This window comes from Rhinolophus hipposideros (genome assembly GCF_964194185.1).
Source record: "Rhinolophus hipposideros genome assembly, chromosome: 10".
Classification (NCBI taxonomy): Eukaryota; Metazoa; Chordata; class Mammalia; order Chiroptera; family Rhinolophidae; genus Rhinolophus; species Rhinolophus hipposideros.
In genome coordinates, this window is record NC_138056.1 from 13503469 (window position 1) to 13530291 (window position 26823).

The window sequence follows — 26823 nt, forward strand, 5'->3', positions numbered from 1 at the left end:
AGGAGGTTCGGGTGGCTTCAGTTGGGCCCCTTCTCCTCATTGCTTGCTTGGGCTAGGGAAGCCGGGCCAGAGCTGCAGAACCAAGCAGTGTGGTACGGAAGTTGGTTATAATAAACACAGGCGCTGAGCTCCAGGAAGCTAGTCCCACTGCACAGCTGGCCCTCGTCCAGGTAGCTTGAACAGAAGGCACTGGTGGCCTCAGCTCTACGCTGGGTGACTGTAGAGCAGTAGGGCTGTGACCAGGGCAACGAGGAGGGGAGCAGGAGACGGAGAGCTGTTGACTTGGGCTGGGCCCTCGGCAGGGCCTCTGCTGAGTGACTGACTCAAAAGCCAGTTTAGCCCGGCCTTAGCAGCAGCAGGTCTCTGGGGATGGAGTGTAGGGAGATGCTTTAAAGGAGGAGGCCACCATCGTTAGACATGGGGAAACTGAACACCGCTTTTGGAGATACCAGGGGCAGTCTTCCTACCATCTCTGACCCAGGGATTGGCCATCTCTGTCCTGACTGGCTGCCTGGTCAGGCACCATGGTCAGTGTCACCGGGGCAATTCACCAACAAGCAAGGGCTCCCAGGGCCCATAATCACAACAGTGGGTGGGTCTCATTCTTTTTGGCCTCAGGTTTGGGCTGAGTTCAGAATTTTCTAACCAGCCCTTTTCTGTCCTGGGGCCTGGCTTCAGCCTGAAGGGGGTCACAAAGCAACCCTGACAGCAGTTGCCAGGGTCTGTCAGGTAGTTGGTTTCCTGCCTCTAGAACTACCTCTGCCTCTGGGACACCTCTCACTGCAGGTGCAAACTAGGTGGCCGAAGCTAGCCTTGCTAGGCCTGACATGCCTGCTGCAGAAGCGTACCCCGCCCCCCCGCCCCGCCCCAGGGCCAGGGACTCCCTGCTACTTCACGCAACCCCTTCCCTTCCGTCTGGTTTGCTCAGCCACAACCCCTCACACTGATCGGCAAGCAGGGGTGCCCCACGTTCCATGCCAGGCTCTGCTAGAAACATGGCCGACACCCGTCAATTGTCTTTCCTACTGATCAAAGGCCATCTCCTCCTGGCTGAGTGCTGAGCTGTGTGGCCTAGGGGGAATAAAAAGCTGGTGCTAATGGCCTGTTTTATGGAGATTTTACTATGAGCATACATCCTATGCATGTCTATTTCACACACATTATCTCACTGAATAAAATGAGAACATTATAGCCCAGGAAAATGAGGCTCTAGGAGGTCTCATGACCAGGCCAAATTTGCACAGCTGGAAAGTGGCCAAGCCCCAAGACGCCAAACAACCTGGCCTTTCTGCGTTTCACACTGCACCACCCTTCCCCTTCCATGGAGCCTGTCAGTGACCAGGGCCTATACAGAAGTGGGAGGCAGTGCGCTAGCATTTTACACAACGTGCAGGACAGAAAGCTGTAAAGTACAGAAAAAATTTTATTGGAAATCTCTTGAATACATTTTAAAGTATAATCCAATGTTTCCAAACAAGGCAGGCTGGAGGAGGGGACTCCGCCACCTGCAGACAGATGACTGGTCCCAGGCCTGTCTCAGGTGTTCGAATCAGTCTAGGGCTCATACCTTTGATTGGACAGGGCTGAGGGGCAAGGGCCGGCCTTGACAATTGCTCTGCTCCTCCCAGGTTCAGCTCAGCCTCCCCGGCCTCTCACTGATGGGGTCCTGAAGGAAGGCTGCTGCCTGCACAGGCCAACAATTAGAAGTCAAAGAGGACAATGTGTGGCCTCAACGGAGGGCAGAGGCTGAGACATCAGGACCAGGTGCGGGGGTGGCGGGACAATCAATAACTTACAAGGGGCCTCCGCCCCTCTCAGCGCTTAGGCCTGGGGGAAAGGTGGGTTGATTTAGCGGGCCGTGGGTATGCTCTGGCCCAAAGACAGGACGGCCAGTTGGACACCAGTGCTGGGAACACTTCTTTGTGGCAGCAGAATGCATGCACAGGGGCAGAGCTCAGCCTGACTGCCACAGCCTCAGAGCCCAATCCAGCTTGCAGAGATCAGCCTTGTAGGTGGGAACATCACATGCATTTACTAACAAGCAACTGAGGGCCACGTGCTCCACTGCAGGACAGCTGCTGCCAATGAACACCCCAGGTGGGCCAGGAGGAATGGGGCCGGCCTGGTTTTCCATGGCCAGGACTAAGGGGGAGGTTGGGAGAGGGACAGACAGTAGGTGGGTGGGGCTAGGCACTCGACTTACTCAAGTAACGGCTCCTGAAAGGTTAAGTCAATCATATGCCCAGCGTTAGTTTCTCAACAAGGAACCAATGCCACGAGTAAACCTCAGAGCAGTGTATAGACCCTGGGATTAAAGAAAGGTGGTGGCCAGACCCAGGTGGAAGGAGGAAAAGGCCCATAACCCAGCCCTGAGAAACAGGACAAGTGCCCCAGAAGGAAGGAACCTGTCTGGCCTTCCCTGGGCCCACCAGGGGGGCACACACAATGTCCCCTGGGCATAATATGTGGCACAACTCTAGAAGCCATCACGGTTAGCACCCAAGCCTTCCTGGGCTGCCAGAACAGTCACTTTGCAGAAGCTGTGAGAGATCCAAGGCTCTCAGCAGGAATATGGAGGTGTCCACAGTAACACCTGTTGTCAGTTCCAAGGCCATGTCTGGGAGGTGGTGTCACCCTCAGCCAGCCCTATTCTTGGCTCCCACCTTGTCCCCAGAGCAGCAGCCCAGAATTCGAGGAACCTCCACAGGAGGGGAGGCCCTGCCCCAGGAAGAGGCCCTCCACCTTCCCCAAGTGAAAACATCTAACTTCAAACATATTTTCTCTATAAAATATCTGACTTCTCTGAAAGTAATAAATATTTACCATGTTCTATAACCAAGGAGCAGCAACAGGGGAAGGAGGAAAGAGAAGAATGTTTGCTGTGACTCCCAACCCTAGAGACACGGGCTTGTTTCCGTGGAGCCGAGGAGCCACGCACAGGCAGCCACCAGGGCTGCTCAGACCCTCTGTCAAGGGAGGGGCTGGCACAACCTTTAGGGGTGGGGCTGGCTGACTTCGGAGTTCTCAGCATCTTGGGCAAGAGGCCTGCCATATTGCCAAAAGTACAGCCACAGGGGCAGGGGGAGGGGGAGAAAGGAAGAAGATACCAGAACTACAGGAGACAACCAAGAGCCTGAAGGAGCCCTTCCCTCTTCCTCCCAGCACGGTCTCCTTCCTCTTTCTGCCTCCACACCAGTCCCTGGGCCACCAGCTGGAATGTCAAATGGTTGCTGGTAACGGCAGGTGAGCAAGGGGTCAGCTGCAGGGCAGCCCCAGGGCCAGGGGCCAGCAGGGGAAGCACATGCCAGCCTCTGGGAAGCAGTTGCTGATGGGTGGTGGAAGCAGAGGGCCCTTTTGTTAAAGGGTTTTCCCATCTCCAAGGCCAGAGATGAGTCCTCTCGGATGCTATTACTGGATGTAACTGCTGCCATGGAGTCTCCAGGAGGTTCAAGAGCAGGAACTTCTGGGTCCCCATGGGGGAAACCAGCCTCCCCTCCACCTGGCTTGGAGCAGGACGAGGGATAGGAGCAGCTGATGAGTGGGAGGCTCTCTGTCTCCTGGGACCACACAAAGGGGACGCTGCTGGTACTCGAGGACACCACCTTTACTGCAGGGTTTCTACAAAGGCATCAAATTCTCGGACATTCTTCTCATGCACAGCCAGCTTCTCTGGTAGTGAGTCCTGTACCAGAAGGGGAGAGAAGAGCTGCTCATCAGCTGGCAGGACCCTGAAGAGGCGAGGCGGCCAGCCCAGTCATCGCGAGCTCAGGGGGGAGCACCTCTGAGCTGGGCTGGCCGCGCAGGAGAACCCAGGGCGCTGAGCAGGCTCAGGACAGAGGGCTTCTGTCCAGCAGGGTTTTGTGGGGGTTGGGGAGGGGGTCTGACACAGACCCCCAGGGGAATCCAAGTGGGCCACACACTTAATGAGACAGAAAAGGACAACACCAATAACAGGATGACACAGAGAAATGAAACGTGAAATATCTTTGGCACAGGTTGGACTGACACTAGAATAAGATGGTATGTTTAAAGTGCTCAAAATTAAGAAAAGTTTATAACAGATTTCTTCACCCCCCTCCCCCCCCACCCCCCGTGCTGGGCATCAGAATTCCATGGGGGCACGTGAACAAGTCAATCCCAACCATACGCCTAATGACTTAGCAGGTCTGTGGTGCAGCTTTACGCCAGCTAAGGAGGGGGAGCGTTAGAGGGGGCTGAGAGAGAAGGAAAAAGAACCATGAGAAGTTAAGTTCAGCTGCCCTCAAGTATCAACTATTAAAAAAAAATCTGACCCTAATCAGGTGGCCTAGCTCCACTGATGAATTTGCATCTGAAGAATTTAAACCATCACGCACGGTTCCCTGACAGGCACAAGGTACTTGGAAGAGGTGGGACCATCTGCTGCTTGAGAACCTATAAAGTGGCCCAGACGCACCAGACGGCCAGGCAGGTTTGGCAGGTGGGGCCGTGGGCTAGGACTGGCTGCAGCCCCACTTTGAGAGCCTCTGGATGCCAGTTCCCTCCAAGCATGTGTCAAAGGAGAGGCTGGTTAAGAGAGTCAGTGGTTAAGAGCCTAGAAGCAGAAGCCAGACAGGGACCAAAGCTTTGTTTTGCAGGCTCAGTGTGACCATGGGCAAGTTAGTTGTTCAGTGTCCGTTTTCTCATCTGTAAACTGGGTTAAGAAAACCTGCCTCTTGGGGTTGTTAAAGATTCACGTAGAGCACTTAGAAAAATGTCTGACACCTCAATAAATGTTGAAAATAACGACATTATTATTGTATTGTTATTATCACTGAGCATGCTTTTCTGTTTAAAGCAAATCAAGGGCAGCTATTCCGAGAGCCATTCCTCTGATTTCAGCAGAGGAGGTGAAATTTCCACATCAGGCAGAGGGACCCTGACTTCTCGTGGTGTGGGGCAGTCAGAGTTTTGTGGCTCTTCAGGGCATTCCTCTGACTTTCAGAGGCAGGAAATACAGAATATCCTGAGTGGAGATGTGGTGATTACAGCGAGTAGCAGGACATCGGGCTAAATACGAGAAGAACCGCTAGCTCTCTGGGGAAACTGCAAGGATGCCATCGCCCAGGACCCCACGTTTCTTTTGCCCTGCACCACTGGCATCTGCCTGCCAAGCTAAACAGCTGAACGCAAGAGCTGGCGGAGCAGCCTGGCTTAGTGGCATGAACAAGTAGAAGACATCAGGCACCAAACAATAGGAGTGTGTCAGTAATGCTGAGTGTATGCCGAAAAGAGGAGGAAGGAAGTACAAGCAAATCCAAGAGAATGACGGTCAGGCAGAATGCAAATCTCAAGTGTGAGGTAAAGAAGATAATAGTCTCAAAGTGTCTCTTTCCTGTTACAGGGAACATGGGAGGTATAAGAGGGGGAGGTACAGGAAGAAATTTCTGGGTCTGTGGAGCAGAAATGACCATCAAAGGGGCAAGGGAGGGCAGAGCACGAGGTGGGTGAGGGGAGGGGTCTCCATACCAAGTCCTCAGCCATGGACTGTGCCCCGATATCGATGGAGAGGCTGCTTAGCTGAGGGGGGTTCTGAAATTCACGATAGAAGGTTCCCAAGTCCATTGGAAGAATGTCATCTTTAGAAAAAGCCGGTTTCTTCAAAAACAAGACAAACTCAGTTTAGCTTACCTTGGACCACAGAGGAAAATCAGAGGGGATAAACTCTGAATAACCCTCATTCTTTCCAGTAATTTTCAAAAAAAAGGTTCCTCCAGGCTGACCTTAGGAGTCTTTACATCTTTCTCTTCTGGCCGCTGAATTCCAATCCTAGCGATAACATTCCTCTCCCCTGCTTAGGGCTACATCCTGTGTTTCAAACTCCTTTCCTTAGCGTGGGGCTATGTCTTCAGGCATGAATAGGACCTACCTGGATACCACTGGAAAATCCCCTTTTATAGCTGCACTGCATTATGAATTTCAACCAAAGACATGACACAAAATGCCTTATTGTTCATTGTCCTCCAAATGTCTCCCAAGCAGGGTATGAGGACAGCTTCCCCACATACACTGCGCAGCTGGGCGCCCGCCTGTCCCATCCCCTCCGTCTGTACCAGCCCATCTGGTCCCTGTGAAGGAAGTCCTGTTCAAGTGTAATGATGCCCTAGATATGTCCCCTGGGGCAAAAAAAGGGCGCAGACGGCGAAGGCAACTTACAAAGTCAATCATAACAAAGTCGTCGTGGGTATTGCCGCTGCTGCCCCCGCTGGAACCGTCAGAGTGCAGGCTGCCCTGGGGAGGAGACTCCGACTCTGGGGAATCCGGAGGATTCACCTGCATCAGAACAAGGCACAGGGGGGTAGGCGCTGGTTCTGGGCACTACGTGCCAGTTTCTGCTAACAGTCGAGGCTTCTGAAGGGACCCAACACTGGCAGCAATTCCAGCAGCCGAGAGGCTAACAGTTCGTGGAGGCCCAGGGACTCGCCCAGGAAGGACGATGAGCCTGCCCGCCTCGCTGGAAACGTTAGTCAATGGTGGACTCACCATGGGGTCAGCACCCTCCAACTCTAAATTCTTGGGAGCAAACATGGCAAAGGGTATGTCCAAACTGGTCAGGGTCACCTGAAGAAACACAGGAGGAAGTATTAGGGCCTGCTGCTGCCCAGGTCACGTGCTTCCTTAGAGGCTGCCGGAAGCCAGGAAGCCCAGCACGTCCACACGCCGCCCTCAGGGTCCTGTACTGCTGAGACCCTCCCAGCCCCCACACGTCCCATCACATGCCCACAGAATAAACGTGGGTTAGAGCTCCCCAAGACCCCAGCAAGTCAGCATGGGAAGCCTGACCCCCAGTAATTGAGTGGTTACAGTTTTCACTGGCAGAGCTGAGGAGGAACTTCCAATTTCAAGCTCGGCTGGGGCAGTGACACGTCAGTGCCCTGTGCTGGGACTAAATGGTGTCTAGTCTCCCTCTTCTATGGGACGCTTACAAAATCACGGAACAATAGTTTTTAATTTTTTCTGGAGGGGTGTCACATATTGTTAACCCTCTTCAGAAAAATTCTCTCTCTCTCTCTCTCTCTCACACACACACACACACACACACACAACTGAAGTGACTGACTGTACAGATCCCTGGTTAAGAGATCTGCCCGTAAGGCCTCACTCTAAGGGCTCAGACATGCTCACAGGTGGCAGTGGCAGAAAAATCACCTGGTTGATGGGTTTGTTGACAAAAGCCCCCACTTTTCGGGCAAAGATGGTCTCCAGGACGTCATGGGGAGAGGCCCGTCCGTCACTGCTGTTGGACACAGTCTCAGTACCCTCACTGGAGAAGAAAGGTCATGTCAGTACTCATTCTCAAGTCACAGCAGAGCCTACTTAATTCCCCATGAACCCACTACCTGTGGGGCTGCAGCCTAGAGCAGGAGTTGCCGCCACCTGCCCACCACGTGGGAGATGGCAAGATGGTGGTCTGGCTGCTGCCACTGTCACCCTCCCCTTTTCAGTTGAAAGCAGAGGGCTACATTTCCTAGAACAACTAAAAATTCTTCGTATGTGAATGAAATTTAGTGTTACAATTGTGGAAAGCTTACATAAAGTTGAATGGGAAACACTAATGATAAGCACCAGTTACTGTGCGTATAGCCAACGTACATGTAGGCAAGCAGCTCTCTTAACTGTAATTTCAATAGTAATCTATTACAGACCAGATTTCAGCTGGTCTCCATCTGACGTTTGTTTTGTTGTTATCTAAAAATACTAGTAAGACTGTATGGTTTACTATACAATGTTAAATTCAAGCCTTACCTCACAGGGGACACTGCCATTACTCCAAGACAGGAGTCCCAAGTTTGACTCTCTAGCCAGAGCTTTTCCGCGACAGATCACCTGGGATGAGGTCCTCTGTGCTCTGTACCATGTCCCCTCCCCTGTCCTCAACACCAACCATCCCTCGGTATAGCAAGGTCTAGTAACCACACGTTCAGTGTGGCTGCCCCCATGTCTCCCCCTCTCAAGCCAGCCCTCCAGACTGACGCTGAGTCCTGGATGACAGCAGGGGTTCCACGGGACAGAAACATGGGCCCATAGTGTGGCTGCCAGACCAGCAGTCACAGCCCTGAAGTAGCAGGGGACAGGAAAGTTCCTCTAGCCAAAAGAGGCGGGGGATCCTGGGGAGAACTGTGCACTCCCAGTGCCTGTGGGGTAGAAGCCAGCGGAGGGGGGTGGCTGGCACTGAGGGAATGCCTGGGCTGAAGCACCCGCTCCACAGGGTCCTCTGTCTTGACCTACTCCGACATGCTGCAGGGTTGGGGCTCAGAAAACCACCACGTAAAATGACTTAACAGGCTCTTCCTTTAAGTATCCAATGGGGGAGGGGTGAGAGGACCGAAGTTTGGGCGGTCAGGAATGAAAGTCATTACTTTTCCTGATGGATAGCGCAAAAAGAGCTTCCCAAATAATTTCCCTCCCACTGCTCCACTGTGGGAATGAAAAAAAAAAGAAATACCAGGAATTCCTTCATTTAGGATGTGACAGGGCAACCAACATCATCTCAGGGGCCTTCCAGGCAGGGGAGGATAAGAGAGCTGCGGCTTCCCGATAGAGAACTCCGTGTCACGGAAAGAATGGCATGGGCTTGCAGCCCACGGAGCAGGCGTGTGCCTAGCCATCCTGCGAGCTAACTGCTCTTAGGCACATTGCTTCACCCTTCTGAGAGCCTCTCGTGTTTTAATAGGAGGTAACAGTGGTGATTTTTGCAGGGTGGGATTATGAGAACTTTCATTTTCTACCTAATCAGTGTCTTTATAATTTGAATTTCATGGAATTTATCACTTCCGTAACCAAAAAAGACGAAGATTTTAAACAAGTTTTAATGAGGGAGAATAGGTGTTCCAAAAGGATCTCCATGAGGCACTAGAGCAGAACAAGCGACTCAATCCTAACTGGCACCACAGACACACTGTGGCCCCAGACTTCAGGGCTATGGTAAATGGAAGCCCGACTTCAAGGGAATAAATCTTGTGTAAGAGAAAAACATCTGAGAAACCCCTTCACTGAATGGAGAGCGGAGCCCCTGTTACTCGCTGTTCGCAAAGTTGGGGCCAGCTGCCTTATAGACCAGCTGCAATATAAGATTCTATCGGGAACTTAAAGGTTTCCACATTTGGGGTGCAAATGCCTCGCCTGAGCCAGTGCTGAAAGTTACTCTTTACTAAGACCAAATAAGCACACATGTCAGGGACGACAGGCCCCTGGCTGGCCTGTGCAGTGGCAGAGCCAAGACGTGAACTCACCTGCTGGAAGGTGTGGCAGCACAATGGGCCCCGTCAGAAGGGGTGTAGGTTGCCAATCTCTCCTGATCAGCCTGTGCGCCGTGGGCAGGCTGGTTGGGAGCAAGGGGTACACCACCTTCCTTCCCAGGAACCATTAGCTTTGGGGAAAAATGGAAAAATACAGTAGCAGTGTCAGGCAGGAGGGGACACTCAGGACCTAGCATGATGGCATCGGCTTTTAAGCTTTTCCATCACCAATGCTGCCACCCCGTGGGCAGGAAACCTTGGCTCTTTATCCTCTCTGGGACTCCTAGACATCCATGACAATGACTACAGAGGGAAAAGAAAGAGGGAGAAGACACTTGGGAAGCTCTTCTTTCCTTTAAGTCTAAGAGGCCCTTTCCTTTCAGAGTCACCTTAGGCCTCCCAAGTCAGAGAGGAGCTTTGCTTTGGAACAGTTAGCATAAAACTGGTGTCTGCAAAGGCCCCTCACTGCCTCAGGGAATGGGGGCGGGGAAGCACAGGAACCCCCAGGGTCCTCCCCATCTTTAAAGATACCTGGTGAGTGTGTGTGGTGTTTAAGCCAGCAGCAAACACTACTGGATAAGCCAGGTCAGCTGATCCAACGCCCAGGGCAGCAGGCTGATAGGAAAGGCGAGAGCTTGAGAGCTAAGCAAGAGAAAAACAAAGAGGAGCAGAGGAAAGGAAGAGGACAAAACAGGTAAAACCCTAGAGTACACTAATGACCAAGCTCAGTAGACAGGTGAGGAATGGACCCCAGCCCACATCCTCCTGGTACAGGGGCCTGATGGAAGGCTTAAAGGCAGACCAGGCCATTACTTTATAGATGAAAAAACATACTTGGCTGCAGTGGGATTGAGGTTCCCAGCTCTGCAGCCGTCCAAAGGCTTCAAATGAATCCCTTGTTCCCCTTTTCAAAGGGGCTCAGCTAACTGTTTCGGCTTCCAGCCCAGCACATCTGTGGAGCACAGGCCTGGGCAGAACCTGGAGCCAAATCATCAGTTTTTCCCAGGTCATTCTATTTTCTCCTTTGTCCCTGACGTCCCTTTTAAACAGAAAGCGTCTTCTCTAATCACACCCTCCATCACCACTGAGTATGGGAGGGTTCCTACTTACGTTGAGAAAAAAAGAATACCACTTTTCTTTTTTATTTGGATTGTTTACTTGGAAATAAGATATAAATAACTCCAAGTATTTTTCACATCAATGGTAGGAGGAGGGGCAAATGAAAAGTCCTATTTTGGGCTTTGCTATGGCTATGTCCTGTTAAAAATCAATTACCAAGCCTCAAAACAACCACAGAACACTTGGGGACATTTAAATAGCTATACCCTGTCCTTTACTTTATTGACAATTTTTAAACAAAAATAATGCCACCTGATTTATCCCCTTCTTCCCAGTATGGACTCACTTGATGGGAAAAGGCCAGTCCTGCCATGGGGACCCTCAGGGTATCCGTCACCACAGGAGTAGGGGTCTGAAAATGTGCCTTTGTGACAGTAAACACACACTGTGCACAGATACAAACAGAGACAGGAGAAACAAGAAAAAAGAAAAGGGACTTGAGAAAGAAGTGAAAAAACCTCCGAAGGGGCAGTAGCAATAGAGGCTGAAATGCACAATGGAAGTCAGACATGAAGCAGGGAAAAAGCTGCATGGCTGCTTTCCCAAAAGGACAACTTGGCAAGGTCTGAAGAGATGTTTATCCCAGGGTGCTCCATCACATGCGTGTGTCCCTGAGGAGCAGGTGGGAAACAAAGCTGAGTCAAGCTGGAATGACTTGGCAAAACAGGGAAACCTGAACCAGGATTAGTCTGTCTTTAGTCAAGAGGATGGGAGGACATTAGAGAAAGGCTTCCAATAGGAATGGCCCGAGAGCAGGCACAGGTGTGCTCAGGATGAATGGGGACACTGAGATTAAAATGTTAGAGTGGGGGCCGGCCTGGCCTGGTGGCTTATGTGGTTGGAGTGCCACACTCCTAATGCCAAGGTTGCCGGTTCAATTCCCACACGGGCTAGTGAACTGCACCCTCTACAGCTAAGATTGTGAACAATGGCTGTCCCTGGAGCTGGGCTGCTGTGTGCTGTTGTGAGCTATTGTGTGCTATAGTGTGCTGCCAGGAGTGGCCAGCGGCAGCCATCGTGAGCAGCCGGCAACAGGGAGAGCTGCCATGAGTGGCCGACCAACTGTCTCAGCTGGGGGGAGCGCGAGGCTCATAATAGCAGCGTGGGCCAGGGAGCTGTGTCCTATACAACTAGACTGAGAAACAACGGCTTGAATTGGAAGGGGGTAAGTGGAAGAAGGGGGGAAAAAGAGAAGTTAGAGTGAAGGCCTTTTCCTGGGGACCCAGAATATTTAGGGACAGGTTTAGACAGTTGACATTTATTGGCTGGAACTTTGAAATACTCAGGTACCTAGATGCACACTTTATCATCCCAGGGAAAATGAGTGGGGGTGTACGTAGGCATAGGGCTGAGTGTGCGCATGTGTGCATATATTTGTGTGTGTTCTTACAGTCTCTGATGGTGCAGGAGAACTTGATGGAGTAAAAGCTGGGGCACTTTCAAAACTCCTATGACTTCAAAGCTAATTACAGGCATGACGATTATTTTGGGTCTTGCTGTTCCATCTTTAGTAAGTCTCACCGATTAGCTGATGAATGCTTAGAACTGGAGGTCGGACCTTAAGTCACAGTAACAGGTTCAGGGTCACAACTATTTCTTGACTCAACTCTGTGCCCAAATGACACAATGATCCTTATAGTGTTGGCAAAACAAACATCACATTAACGTATATTTACTGGAATGTAGCAAAAGCTCAAATAGAAGTGGTTGAACAATTATGCAATTCCCTAGGTTGAACCAAAGAAACTATTTCAGGTGTTACAGGAATGAGATGACCTGATGGCAAATGATTTTCTCTCTGTTCAAAATGAGTGTTTCTGCACCAGACTGTAGCAGCTTTGAATAGAGGTGCTCAGGGACAGGGACAGGGCTCACCCACGGGGTGTTTGATAGGATCTTGGCGTGATCTACTTTGAAACTGTGACAAGACACAGTAGGCAACTGATACCATGAAAAAGATAGGCTCTTCTTACACAGGCTGACAAACTTATGCAAACATCAGGTTCAGAAACAACTTAGCTTCCCTTCACTTTTGGAGTTGGGTCAAATTTCCACTGTATCAGCGAAAGAGACAAATTGATTTGTTAAGGCCCAGCTTCACCATCCCTTATATCTCCCAAGTCACATCCTTATTGTTCATGAATTTATTACTTATAAAACAAAATAAAATCGTTTAATGAACATTAAAACTTTGACATATTCACATTTTGATCATTTAAAAATTAATTTACTCTCACTCATGTGCTCCCACTATTAAGAAGGTGGGCTTTCCCCACAATTTTTGGTCAGTACTGCTATGTCAGTAAGTGTACCAGAAGTTACCCTCCCAGAGCAGTGACAATACTCATACCTATGCATATTAGTGGGGGGAGGGGAACAATCCCCACACCTCCAAAGCAATCCGTCTAGGTGACTTTACAACAAAAATCTCTTTAACTAAATTCGGATAATAGAAATAAAGTATCTGTGGATTTTGTAATGTCCTCCATACACATTAAGTTAGCTTTTGTGCCTAAGTTCTTGTGCTCTTGAAACACATTAGCACTGTAATTTTAATCCAGTATCTCCTAACAACCCAGGATGGAATAAATTTAAATATTTTCTTAATTTAAAAAACATAGAAGATAAAAACCGGTGGATAGCTAATTTATTTGCTGAGTCCCAAAATAAGATGGTGAAAGGGGATAATCTGGGGCTAGTTTAAAGGAAAGCAGAACTGAGCTGGCCTAGAAGAAACTGTCTCACGTGAAAGTCAAAGAGGAGGTTATAGTGGAGATGACAGGCAGGGATAGCAGGAATCTGCAGGCAATGAAGCAGAAGGTGAATGATTTGAGGTGGAAGGGGAGAAATGCGCCCCGATATCCAGTCAGCTGGCAGAAATGATTCCTCAGCCGAAGCAGTCTCAGTACCACGTACATTATACAACAAGGCCACAGACAGTTCCTCTTGGGAAACTGAGAACTTGCTTAGAGCCTATGTTTTAATGAAAGTCAGTCTGACACTGAAGATGGACTCAAGTGGAAAAACTAATGGTTAAAAATGTCCACATAGGGCTGGCCCGGTGGCTCAGGTCGTTGGAGCGCCGCTGGTTCGATTCCCACATGGGCCAGTGAGCTGTGTCCTCTACAGTTAAGATTGTGAACTACACCTTTCTCGAGTTGGGCTGCCCTGAGCAGCCGGAGGTCGGTGTGAGCTGCTGCGTGGTGCAGCGGGCTGCCGTGAGCTACCGTGTGCTGCCATAAGTGGCCGGCGGCCAGCATGAGTGGCTGGCAGCCGGCGAGAGCAGCCCACCGATGACCGGCAACCAAGTGCTTGGGGGAGGGGGAGCATGGCTCATAATACCAGCATGGGCTAGGGAGCTGTAGGAGCTGTGTCCTATACAACTAGACTGAGAAACAATGGCTTGAACCGGAGTGGGGGGGCCGGGAGCAGGGGAAGGCAGAAGAAGAGGAGGGGGAAAAAAATGTCCAGATAGAGAATGCAGATAGGCAGAAATCAGTGTCAACTGTTAAGAAAAACTGCACTGCTGGTTTCTTATTGGCATTTTATGCTAAATAATTATTGGCTCCTTTTGCACTTCTTCCTTTATTAGGAACCATATTTACCACTTTGAACAAGAAGTAGCTACCAAATTAACAAGTGTAGGTCAGAGTAGCTCTCTGGTATGAGAACGCACATGCAACTGTGACTGATTTTTCTAGGGAATTTTAAGATGTCCCCAGGAAGGCAAAGGTTACGTGTAATCTTGTGGGTTAAGAATGTTTACCAATTAGAAACATTGCAATATTACCTGCTGGATAAGAAGGCTCTCCCTCGGCCCTCAAAAGAACCCTCCACAGAACAAACACCATCACTACCAAAAGAAACTATAAATTTTGACACTACTTCGTAAGGCCCATATATGCACCAAATAACTACCACCATCTCAGAACCCATTCCCCCCTACCTGGGATGGCGGGGAGGTGGAAAAAGAGGTGGTACACACTTCTTGAGAATCTTCCACAGAAGGATATGTTACTCCAGTGTCCTCACCAGTGGTTCTGTAGTAAGAGGAAAAGAAATCATAATTTTTATGGTGATGGCAGTCAATTCTAGAAAGGAACAAAGGGAAGTTAGATAAGGATGCAAGTTGTGACAACCGTTTCAGGCAGAGAGCTATGTTGAGTCCTTCATAATTTCACACATTTCCAGAGAACAGCATCGAGAGTTTTACAATGGTTGTGTTTTTTTTTAAACCCAAACATCTTACCTGACATACCATTTGAGTATTTTCTTAAGCCTGGTTAGTGTTACGTCCAAAGAATTGTCAGCCACAGAGTGCAGTGAAACGCAAGTCTAGACTCCAAAGACAAACCTATCCAACTCCACAAGTCCTTCCTGATACACATCCACCCCCAGCTCTAGAGAATACTGCTTTCTGGGACCAAGGCTTAGAGATGTTTGATTCTGATGTATAAAAGAATTGTACCAATGGTAATCTGAAAACCATTTAATTTACAAAGCGCATTCCATAAATTACTGCCACTCTTATAGTCTCTAAGGAAAATCAAACCAAAAGTCAAATCACTACCGTCAAGGTACAACATGTCCAAGAATTTTCTGAGACAATCTGTGTACCCCCAGTGCCGGTGTGCCTGAGAGGCAGCAGCAAGAAGGGAAGCTAGCCACTGTATGTCTCTCCCTGTGGGGTCTCCATCACTGCCTCCTGCCCATCGGTGAGTGCTGATAAAGGTGTACAAGATGGACGCTTCTGCCTAGCTGCAGTTTGGGAAAGTGCCTTTCACATTCCTCACCTGTAATTACAAGGGTGCATGGGCGAGGAGCTGGGATAGGGACGGTCCACAAAGTGATCAATGATAATCCCCATGATAGGTGGGGTCCTCTCAAATTGCCTGTAATGCAATAAGCAGATTGCAATATATGTTAGAGTGCCTTGCCAGCCCCCGTGATCCTCGGAGGGCCCCTCACCTAATATCTAGGAGCTGGAACCACCAGAGCCTTAACTATTGCATCCCGAACTATAAACCACCATCTCTACGTTGTTGGCTGTGGGACTCTCAGTTTCTCCATCTGGAAACTGGGCTCTCTCTTGATTTTTATACTTCAGAAGGGGACTGATTTCAGCAATGGCAAAGCTGAACTGTAAGCTTAGCTATGGAATTTGGGCCAAAAAAACTTTACTATCTCTGAAAGAGTCCTTTTGGATTCTAGTGCTCTTTCCTCACCTGGTGGACATGAATGCCAAGTTAATTCTGTAGGCACAAGAAAGAGTGATGGTGCCCACAGGGGTACCCACTGTCCCAACGCGAACTGTCTGGAAACCTAGAAGAGATACACAATTAGCTCTTTTCCCAAAGAATACCAACACTGTCCCCAGTCTGTCTTTCCTTGAATCATCCAGCCTATATATCACTCTGGCATTATTCATTTAGCACCTTGAGTGTAGCAGTCTCAATTTCGTGTGTGCACACACACATGCTATATTTCTTTCAATTAATTCTATGTTGACCTAGTATTACCAGGGGAAACAGCATTCTGTTTCCAGACAAAACTACCTACAAAGAGGTAAAACAATTGTTAATCCGAAAGCTTAAGCAAGTCCTAACCAACCCTGCCCAGATGTGTCACATGCCCAGTGAGACAGCACAGGGGCACTAGGCATTTGTCACATAAACACCTCAAATTTAGAAGTAACTGCATCTCACTCAAGCTCCCACCCAAAACCAAGAATGGGAAAGGGCCAGGGCCCTGCAGGCGATACTTCCAACCAAGCATCCTGGTTTTCTTGGTTCCCTTTCCAATTTTTCAAAACTGATGCTCATCAGAAACATTGAATATTTCCTAATTTCGTGGAAAATTAGGAAACAGTCAATTGCATAAAGAGTCAGAAAGAATGCTGAGTTATTGGAATTTGGGGGAAATTATTCAGTCATTCCCTGGCATCTCTTTGGACTACCTACCTGTCTTTTCCTTACTCGTATCATGCACATTAAAATCACAAGTTGCATATTATATTACAGTCGGCACCCAACCTCATCCTTGAAGTCAGGAGCGCTCTTAACATTACAGTTTTCAACCTTGGTACATACCTTCTCCTAAGCCATTCAGCTGAACTTCCCCAAAATATATCCTGTAGGGAAGAAAGAAATCGAAATGTTGCCTGACTCTTTATTCTAAGGGCCGCTATAGCCAAAACACCTAGAAACAAAATAAACAAAACAAAGCCTTCTTTTCTTATCTGCATGAACGCCTCTCCCAACGGGGGCAATAATGATACTACTTCGATTAAGCTGCAGGCAAGGGAGTGTATATGGAGATGACTGGTTAAAAAATGAGGAAAATAAGTGGAAACTGCTATTTAAGGTTCTCCTTCCCACTCCTGCAATGTGTTTTTAAAGTATACCTACCAGGATGAATAAAACTGGCAAATAGATCTGGGACTACAATTAAAAAGTACTAGTTTTCTTTTAATTGAAGTATTATTGAGATACAATATTAGTTTCAGGTGTACAACATAATGATTCGATACATATATATATATATAGTGAAGTGATCACCACAATAAGTCTAGTTAACATCTATCACCATACAGAATTAAAGAAATTTTTTTCTTATGATGAGAACTTTTAAGATCTACTCTCTTAGCAATTTTCAAATATGCAACAGAACGTACTAAATTTTGAAGAGTGATCTACATTTAAGGGGAGCTCTGTGGTTGTCACAAGTCATTCCAAAGTAAACTGGTTAAGCAACTAGAACATCTTTTATACCACAGAAAAATTAGGTAAGACTCTTTGGAAAACATAAAAACATAAACATAGCAGAACCTTTCCACAAATCTCCCTCAGAAGGCCAGTCTATATTAGCTAAAAATCTGAATTACAAAACACTTAAAATGTATTTTTATATTTTTTCAAGTAACATTGCTAAAAATTAAACACATGCATGGATTTATTCAATAAAAACAGCTCCAACAATGTACGAAGCCTTACGGTTAGGTGTTAGGGACGAGATAAGGATAAGTTAGGGAGGAGAGTCAGGATAAACCTGAATCCTAGGTCTCGCAGATTATAGCCTGGACAAAAGAAATGTACATAAATATCTGAAATACATGCACAAAGTGACAGACACCATAAAGCAGGAGTTAGCAAGCTTTTGTTAAAAGGATTAAATAGTAAATGTTTTAGGCTAGTGGGCCATACAATCTGTGGCAACTGCTTATCTTCGTTATTGTCTTGCAAAAGTAGCCAAGGACAACACGTAAACTAATGGAATGGCTATGTTCTAAAATAACCATAAAAACAGGCAGATGGTCTGCTGGCCAGTGTGCTGACTCCTGCCACAAACACGGGAATGATGTTAAAGAAGTACTGCCAAAGAGATTTTGCTAGATACCCTCTAATCTCACTATAATATAAATGTTGGTACAGTACTTAAAATAACCTAATCATGCTACACTGTCCAAAAATTAAAGCGATGAGGCTGACGCATGCATGTTGTTTACCTGTACAATATGACATATTCATGCCCTTGTTTTCTGGAGAGTCTGTAAGCTGGTGTCACCCTAGTTATAGCCAGGAGAGACTTCAGCAGCAGCGACAGCCTATTGTACACCGTGTAGGAAACTTTGATTTCTTTATCACACCTGCGGAGCACACAGACACAATCAGTTCTCCTATTCAACTAATGCAAAACAAAGAACAGAAATGCAGAGGATATCAAGCTATTATTTTCCATCTAGTGACTAAGATTAATTTGTTAGCATTATTCATAAATTCTGATACACAGGGAGATAAAGTACCAAAAGGCACCCAATATATTTTTTCTAGCTTTGAAGCAGTTATCTTTCTAAAGATCTTTCTAAAGATCTTTGAAGCAGTTATCTTACTAAAGTAACACACATGGAAATAGTAATTCAATGTTGCAATTATATTATTGAAGGTGCAAACATAATTTCAATATATTATCTTATGAGCTGTCTATTTCTATACAAGAAATCTGGAGGAAAATCTGTTTGATACTAAAATTTTGGACTATAACCTGGCAATTGCTGACTACTTTTTAAAAAATGCCCACACTACATATACTTATTACTAAAATTTTTCTTTTGATGTGTTGCTATTTCCTCAATTTTCCTATATGTATACTCTTCTTGAAAACTGAAACTTCACGCAGGAAGTAAGTTAATCTGCCTTGAAAGAAGAAAATGGAGGAGAGAAATAACATGCACTTCCAATACATGACCAACACAGTGTGTGAAAAGGAATAGTGAGGGGAAATCTTATTGGATGTCTGCCACACAGAAAAGAGACAAAATAGAGTAGTCATGTTACAAGAGCTCCCAAAGGATTTAATCAGAGAACTATCTGTACTGTGGGAAAACAACAAACCCTTTTCAGCTTTCTCTCTGCTCCTTTCCCTGTGGTATCTGAGTCTCTCTGGACTGACACTCCCTCTGAAGGTCATCTCTGTGCCTGGGCTGGAAGCCAACCATGAAGCAAATTGTAGCAAAGACCTCTTGGTTTTAAGTGGTCAGAACACTCTCCATGACTGAAACAAAGCCCTGCTTTTCACATGAAATCATCTGCTTTATCCTCAGCTACCACAACCAAAGATCCTAAGACAGAGTACTTACTTTTCATTCATTTCAAGACACCAAATTTCCAGCTCCATGGAATCTCCCTGTAGATGGTACAAATGAAAGATATTTCAGGTTTTTTTCCATCTTCTTTTTTCTTATTACAAAGTCATTAGAATGACTATACAGTCATTCTAATAAAATATATTAGAAAATATAAATAAGCAAAAAGATAATTTTTTTTTTAACATCAGACGGGTAATGCGCCAATGTCGTAACAAAGTTTGAGGGAGACACTAAAGACGCCAATTTATAACCCAATTATCCACTTTTCTAAATAAAAGTGAGATTATACAATATATACTATTTTTATCACTTAGTTTTTTTAACTAATAAATACAACATGGAATTTTCCTTATAATTAAAAATTCTCCATTACTTCGAATGGTTGCATATTATTCTACCATATGTCCATCATTTCATCCAGTGCCCCTATACTTGGACATATAGGTTGTTCCTAAATTTTCACTACTACAAACATTGTCTTAACAGCCTTGAGAGTAAAACTTTGCACGCACCTTAAGGCAAATTTCCAGAATTAGAATTATTAGATCCAAGAGTATTCATGCTTCTAAGACTTTTGCTATGGATATCCAAATTACTTTTCAGAAAGGCTTATACTTCCAATGATGGACACAGCCTTTCCCTCCAATTCTACAGTGGGTATTTTTAGGTGACAACCACAATTAAAGAATACCTTAACAAGCTCCTTACTTAAAAATCTTTTTAGCTGTCTGATGTATTCAGCCAAACTATTCAGTCTTTCTCTGTGTTACTCTGAACAGACTTAGACTACTGGGTGGGAAAGAAAAAGAAAAGACTAAAGCCAGAATCCCTCAACCCTATAACACTCCAATGTGTCACTTAGTGAGAAGAACACTCACATACTTTTGAACACAAGTTACCTTTTTATTAATTAGTTGGACAGGGCTATTCTTTTAGGTTTGGGAGTAAGCTGGGGTTAATTTGTGGAATAGAGAACTTTTACTTGTTCTAAATCAAATTTAAATATGTATCCTTAATATATAGCCTTCTCGTTATCTCATCTCACTATCATTTGATTATCTCACTATCATTTCTGAATGTTATGATGAATTTTGAATTTCCTCCCCCAAAATCAGGGGATGACTGGATAGTGGGAAGTATCCCAGACAAGTTGGTATGGTTTCTCTAGGGCAATCAGAACAGTTTATAGTCAGATTTCACAGATATGTGGGAGAGGAAAGAGTTCTAGGGATTCCTTTTGGACTCCCTATAGCTCACTAAGGAAAATAATATATAGTATAAACTGGTAATTAATAAAGAAGAATAGGAAGTTTTGTTTCATTTGATGCTGTGGTTTCCATTGAGTAAGTAGTGGCATTACTCATTCAAAAAAAATTCATTGAGAGCCTACTATGTGCCATCCCAGGCATTGTGTTAGGCACAGAGATGATTATTTATTTCCTGCCTCATTTCAAAAAGAATTTGAAGAACTACAAAGATAAATAAGATGTGCATAGCTGCTGACCTCCAAAATAAAAGTGTAAACTATGAACAGAAACATATAATGATGGCCTACTATATGTGATTGTTAGCCATTTGACAAATAAGGATTACATGAGAAAATATTGTAGCCCTGCAAGACGAGAAGTATTGTGTTAGTCTGGTGGTGTTGCTGGGGGTGGGGTTAAGTAATTTGGCCAAAGTCACTCAGCTGGGACCTGAACTGGAGTCTGTGAAGCTCCAGGCTCCATCTGCCTTTCATTATACCATGCAGCCTCACAGTCTTGTAGTGGAACTAGATTAATAAACATACAAGTGACAATACTTGCCTCAATCCTAACGTGGATAAGGTGAGCACGAAATTAATTAATTAATCTATTTATTCAAGTATTTTAAGCGTGTTTTTCCAGGACCCATCAACTCCAATTCAAATAGTTGTTTCAGTCTAGTTGTAGAGGGTGCAGCTCACAGTGGCCCATGTGGGAATCGAACCGGCAACCTTGTTGTTAAGAGCATCGTGCTCTAACCAGCTGAACTAACTGGCTGCCCCTCCCAAATTTTTTTTAAATCGCAATACAGGAAGTTATACTCTAGAAACAAATATAAACAAAGTACGTCAAAATCTAAAGAGAATAGTTACCTCTCCCTCTAGAAGGGGGAGACTTTTTAGAGCATGTGAATCTTGAAGGGTGTTATATGTAAGTATATATGCAGATGAGGGTGAAGAGCTTCTTCCAGGTGGTTGGAAGAATAAGTATAAAAACCATGACCTCCTTAGAGAATGACGAGAACTTCAGAGAGAGAAGTGCAGAAATAGGGCTGAGTTGGAACAGGAGTGTAAAGAGCTTTGAGTACCAGGTTGAGACACCATCCTGGCCATAATCTTACCTCAGAAGTCTTGAGTGAGATCTCCACACACATAGATCTCCCGACGGCAGGCAGCTGCCCTGCCAGCGCTTTCTTTGCTTCATGTGTCACCTCTGGGATGTCTTTGATTGCTAAATTGAACTAGAAAACAAAAGGGACTTTGTGTTAAACGTGCACATGGAACATTATGGGAACATAAAGTAGTCAGACTGTATGTTGGGTCATACAGGCATAGCTTTGACTAATTAAGGACATTCATTCACTTCTTCTTTCCCCATGAGAGAGATTCTGCATCAAAGCCCCAAAATGCAGGTTGAAAATGCTAATGACCGATTACAAAGATTAGGTAACGAGGCATTTTTGTTCTCTAAAGACTAAGCTTTTCACCTATCACAGCAGAAAGCCAAGAACCAAATAAACCTAGGACTAACATTTGATGAAGAACATACTTTCCAAGTGAATGGATCAAATGGAATTAGATATTTAATGTTATGATTTAGTAATACTATTGCTGCACTGTGATTCCTTGTGACAAACACCACAGTATATACCCCCTAGCAATGAATAGGAATTTTACCCAATCAGAACCCGTTGGGGATGAAGATGAACGAGTACAAATCTTCTCACCAAGTCGAGCCTGGACAATCACTTGAACAGTCTAAAAACAAACAAATAAACAAACAAACAAACAAATCAAAGATGAAGTCTCAAATTGATTTGGCTCCCACTAAGGATTAAAACCCTTCCAAAGGCAGGGTTAAAAAGATGCCAATGATCACAACTATGCTTTAGGAACTTAAAACGTCCAAGAAAAGATAGAAAAAAAAAAACCCACTACACAAAAAGAATACTGTAAATATTCCTGAGGACATAGTGTCGACCAATTAGAGGAATTATAGTTTTGGGTCTTGGAATCTGTAACATTCTAACATGGCAGAAAGAAAGTTGCACATGGTGGCTCTGACTTTCATAAAGAAACAATTCCAACCGTAGGCTTAAATATTCACTGTCATACACTTATGTAATCATAGTAGATTTAACCTAAGGATTCCAGAATTATTCATCTTTTGGCCCATCTGGCAGAAGTCTTCCAACTAATTTTACAATCAGAATCTACTGCATGGATTGTTCTTACATGGCAAATGTTTGAGTAGGAGTGATAGAGGTAGAAACGACTTTTAGATGAGGAAAATATAACTTCTAAAGCATTCAAAATTCCGTTTTAATCCCTCTTCACCCAGAATGGAACAATAAATGAAAGTCAGACATTTCCGAGTTAGTTGATGTTTAGGGAAAGATGCCCGAAATGCTGTCCATTCCAGTCCACGGTCTTTGTTCCCACCCCAAGGGAACAGACTGTGCCAATAACCTGGCGTGATAGTTTGACATTTCTGCAAACAGCCTTGCAAAAAAATTTTTTGAACAAGTAGCTGTGGAAAATTGGAAGCTGCTTTTTAGTTACACCCCCAGTACCACCCCCAAACTTCACAGTTTGGTTTACAACAGACAGAAGTATTCCTTAAAATGGGCAAGCTACAAGCTGTTATGCTATATTTCCAAAAAGGGAGAAGCACAGAAGTTATTTCTAACAGTTCTGGGCTCAAGAGAATGAATATATTACCTTGAGGGCAAAAAATTTAATGAACTTGTCCAGGTCCTTTCTGTCCTGGGAATTCAGATCAGTTTCCATTGCCTATAGGAATCTGAAACAGAAAAAAAAAAAAAAAACAACGAAAAAACAAAAAAGCTGTAAAATGTGACTAATATATTTTCAAAGAGATTGCTAGATCAAAGCATACAGAGAAGGTATTGTCTGCTAGCTGTATGAATAGTCATGTAGGAGGGGGGAACCCCCCCACCTAAAGATACCAAAATGAAAAATATTAGTGAAAAATACTACGGCACTACCTTTTGAGAAAAATAAATTCCACACTAAGAGCTAAATTTAGGGATCTAAAAAATGGATGAGGATACGCCATTTTATCTGAATCTGAAACTTGGAGCTTTAAATATAACTTATTTATTTTAAAAAGTTGTATTACAGACACAGCATATTGAGAACTAAGTTTTAATAAGCCAAAAACTTTGTTAAAACATAAAATGAGTTAATTTACATTCCTTCGAAAGGCTACTAAATCAGTGTAACTTGGGGGGGTATGGATCCCTTTTAAGAATCTAATGGCAATACAAGCCCCTTTTTCTGAAAAATGCAATATATAGAAACGTTTGGATATAATTTCGGGGGTTCATGGATTTCCGCAAGCATATCATAAACCCCGCAGGGTGAAATGGTTTGAAATGGGGCTGGTATGAAAAAAACAGCATTTATCCAGAGAGAAGCATGAACAACACAGAGCCAAATAAGTCTGGAACTATTAAGCATTCCTGTTTTCCAAAGGACTGTGTGTGGATAGGGGAGGATATGGCCGGCTGGGGCCAGACCACGCGAGTCTTGAGTGCAATGCTAGTGCGTCTGGTCCACCAGAAATGGCAGCCCCGGCAAGGCCTTGGAGGAGAGGAAGTAACACGGAGTGCTAGTGTCATGAATGGTGCTTGAGAAACACAGCTTTGCTGGCACACTGCAGAACAGTTTTGAGTATGAAAAGCAGAGAAACCAATTAGGTCCTTGGCAATAATTCAGGCTTCTGGTCAAGGCTGAAAATTTAGTACAGACATGATTTGGAAATAGTATGGATGGGAGATAATTTAAAGGAAGAGCTTACAGGATTTAAGTTTAACAGGATTTCAGTTAACAAAAAACCAGAGGGAGAGCTAGCTTTAAGGAAAGGTGTACACAAAAGGAGAGCGTTCAAATAGGAAATAATGAGTACAAGTATAAAAAAACCCAACCTATTGTTCTTTATTGAGCTATAACTTACATGTTGTGAAAAGCACAAATCTTAGGTATACAACTCAATATTTTTACACATATACACCCTTATAGCCACAATATAGATCAAGTTACAGAACATTTCCAATAATCTAGGAGGTTTCCTTAGTCAATATACCCACCGAAAGGTAACCATTATTCTGATCGCTATTGTCATAGATTAGTTTTGTCTGTTTTGAATTTCTTATAAATGGAATCAAATAGTATTAACTCTTTTGTGTGTAGCTTCTTTTATTCAACATTATGTATGTAAGGTTCATTTATAATACGACATGTAGCGGTTTATTCTGTTTCATTGCTATGTAGCAGTCCATTTTATGAATATACTACAATCTACTTATAAATTCTATTGTTGATAAACACTTGGGTTGTCGCCTGTTTTTAGCTGTTATATTCTTGCGTGAGTCTTTTGGTGGACATAAATACTCACTGCTATCAGACATAAAGCAGGGATATTAATGTTGGGTGACAGAGTATACATATGGTTAGCTTTACTAGACACTGTCAAATGGTTTTTCCAGAATCTGTACCAATATACACTCCCACCAGCAGGGTATGAAATTTCCAGCTGCAAAAAAAAAGGGGGGAATGTTCCAGTTGCTCCACATCTACACACCACTTAGAACTGCTACTTCTTTAATTTTAGCCATCCTGGTAGGGATTAGGCATTATCTCACTTAATTTGCATTAAACAATTAATGATTAAGTTAGTGATTAAATGATGACTGCATTTCCCCTTGCTAGCACTTTTTCATGTGTTTATTAGCCATTTGGATATCCTCTTTTGTGAAGTACTAATTCAAGCCTGTTGTCCATTTAAAAAATTAAGTAGTCTTTTTCTTACTGAATTGTAGGAGTTTTAAAAATATACATAGTAAATATAGGCACTTCATTGGATATGTACTGCAAATATCTTCCCCTGGTCTGTGCTTTGCCTTTCTTATGAACTCTTGTTTCTTTTCATGAGAGTCTGAATATACTAATGGACAATGGCCAGACTACATTTATAAAAATAGAGCTCTGACCCACAACCTGCAGGAACCAGCCCAGGAAACCAACCTAATATCTCCACTAGCTAGTCCAAGAAGTCGGCCTACTACTTACAGTAATGAGTCAGGGAAGCCAGACTATCTCTATCAACTAGGCCAGGAAGTCAAACAATAATCCTTGTAAAAACTGGCACCAAAATAATGAATAACTAACAGCATCCTTAATTTTTGTCCCTGCTTCCAACTTAGGACCAACAAGAGAAAACCAAAAATGTACCCCAACCAATTCCATAGGAGGCCCCCACTTGTAGCTAGGCCACCTGCAGCTTCCCCAGGTCAATAGCCCCAAATCAGAACATACCTGAAGCCTTCCCTTTTATCTCAAGTTTCTTACTGGTCTCCCTGCCTTCAAGTCTCTGCCATAAGCTCTGAACAAATAGCCTTTCTCATTTGGGTGGTCTTTGTTTATTTCCACGTTAAAAACAGCATTTTTTGAGGTATAACTGACAATAAACAATATATTTTGACATATGTTTTGACATGTTTATAACTGTAAAACCATTACCACAAAATAGCGAACACACCCATTTCTCCCCAAAGTCTCCTCACGTTCTTTCGTCATCTCTCCCTCCAGCCCCTCCTCAGCGCCCCCAACCTTACACAACCTCTGATCTGCTTATCACTATGATCGCTGCCTGCATTTTTCTAGAGTCTTACAGAAATTAAATCATATAACACGTATGCTTTGTTTGACTTCTTTCACTCAGTATAATTATTTTGAGATTCATCCATGTTGTGTTCTTTGTCGATAGTTTCTTTTTATTGCTGAGTAGTAGCCCCTAATGGAGTCCTTTGAAGATCAAAGGTTCTTGATTTTAATAAGTCCAATTCATTAACTTTTCCTTTGATGGTTAGTCCTTTTTCGTGCCCTGCTAATAATTTTTTTTATCTCAAAGTCATGAAAATAGTCTACATTGTCTCCTAGAAGCATTACTGTTTATCTTTCACATTTAGATTCATGAACCATTGCACATTAATTTCTATATGTGGTTTAAGTTTGGGGTGGAGGTTCATTATTTTTAGCCAGTTTTAATAGGCTGAATTAGAAACACCCGAAAGACCTGTCTGAAAATGCCAAGTCTGGAACTAATGGAAAAAGTTAAGACTGAGGTTAAAGGAGACAGAAGTGGATATTCTAAAAAAGAAGACAGTTAAAACTATAGCAGTAGACGAAATCACCAAGGAACAGAATAGAAAAAAGAAAATAACAAAGACTCTAGGGTAATATCTGCATAAAAAAATCATAAAGAGAAATGTAAGAACTAATCATACAAATAGGAGGCAAAATGATTTCTGAACAGTTTTCACTGAAATCGAAGGGATACAAAACTTTCAAGATTGAAGGGATGGTCAAACAATATAAAGTTCTTGTGGAGGAGGCAAAACTTTACCCTGGGGCTCTAACAAAAAGACAAACTAACAGGAGAAAAACAGCTTTTGAACATGTGCAGCACAAATCACACAGGAGAAACATTAAGTAAAATAACTCCCAGTGGTGGCTTAGCACTGCACCTTATA

The 26823-nt window shown here is 44.5% G+C and overlaps 1 protein-coding gene across 7 annotated transcripts in view; it reads right to left on the reverse strand.

The window, feature by feature from the left end:
• Positions 1-1405: 1405 nt before the first annotated feature.
• The window catches only part of ATG13 (autophagy related 13), a 40161-nt gene continuing 14743 nt past the window's right edge, over positions 1406-26823 (reverse strand). For 2 of the 7 annotated variants that reach the window (XM_081061926.1, XM_081061927.1), the window contains 17 exons: positions 22988-23069; positions 21944-22024; positions 21388-21507; positions 19012-19058; positions 17881-18021; positions 16466-16506; positions 15602-15698; positions 15170-15268; positions 14323-14416; positions 10663-10761; positions 9789-9872; positions 9252-9388; positions 7168-7282; positions 6502-6579; positions 6175-6291; positions 5488-5616; positions 1406-3682 (listed from right to left, as the gene is read on the reverse strand). In XM_081061926.1, coding sequence (XP_080918052.1) covers positions 3605-3682; positions 5488-5616; positions 6175-6291; positions 6502-6579; positions 7168-7282; positions 9252-9388; positions 9789-9872; positions 10663-10761; positions 14323-14416; positions 15170-15268; positions 15602-15698; positions 16466-16506; positions 17881-18021; positions 19012-19058; positions 21388-21507; positions 21944-22024; positions 22988-23056 — 1626 coding nt within the window. In that variant the 5' untranslated portion in view covers positions 23057-23069 and the 3' untranslated portion in view covers positions 1406-3604. Of the gene's footprint in view, positions 3683-5487; positions 5617-6174; positions 6292-6501; positions 6580-7167; positions 7283-9251; positions 9389-9788; positions 9900-10662; positions 10762-14322; positions 14417-15169; positions 15269-15601; positions 15699-16465; positions 16507-17880; positions 18022-19011; positions 19059-21387; positions 21508-21943; positions 22025-22987; positions 23070-26823 lie in introns of all 7 variants that reach the window. The other 5 variants (XM_081061925.1, XM_081061924.1, XM_081061928.1 and 2 more) reach the window with 3 other exon arrangements.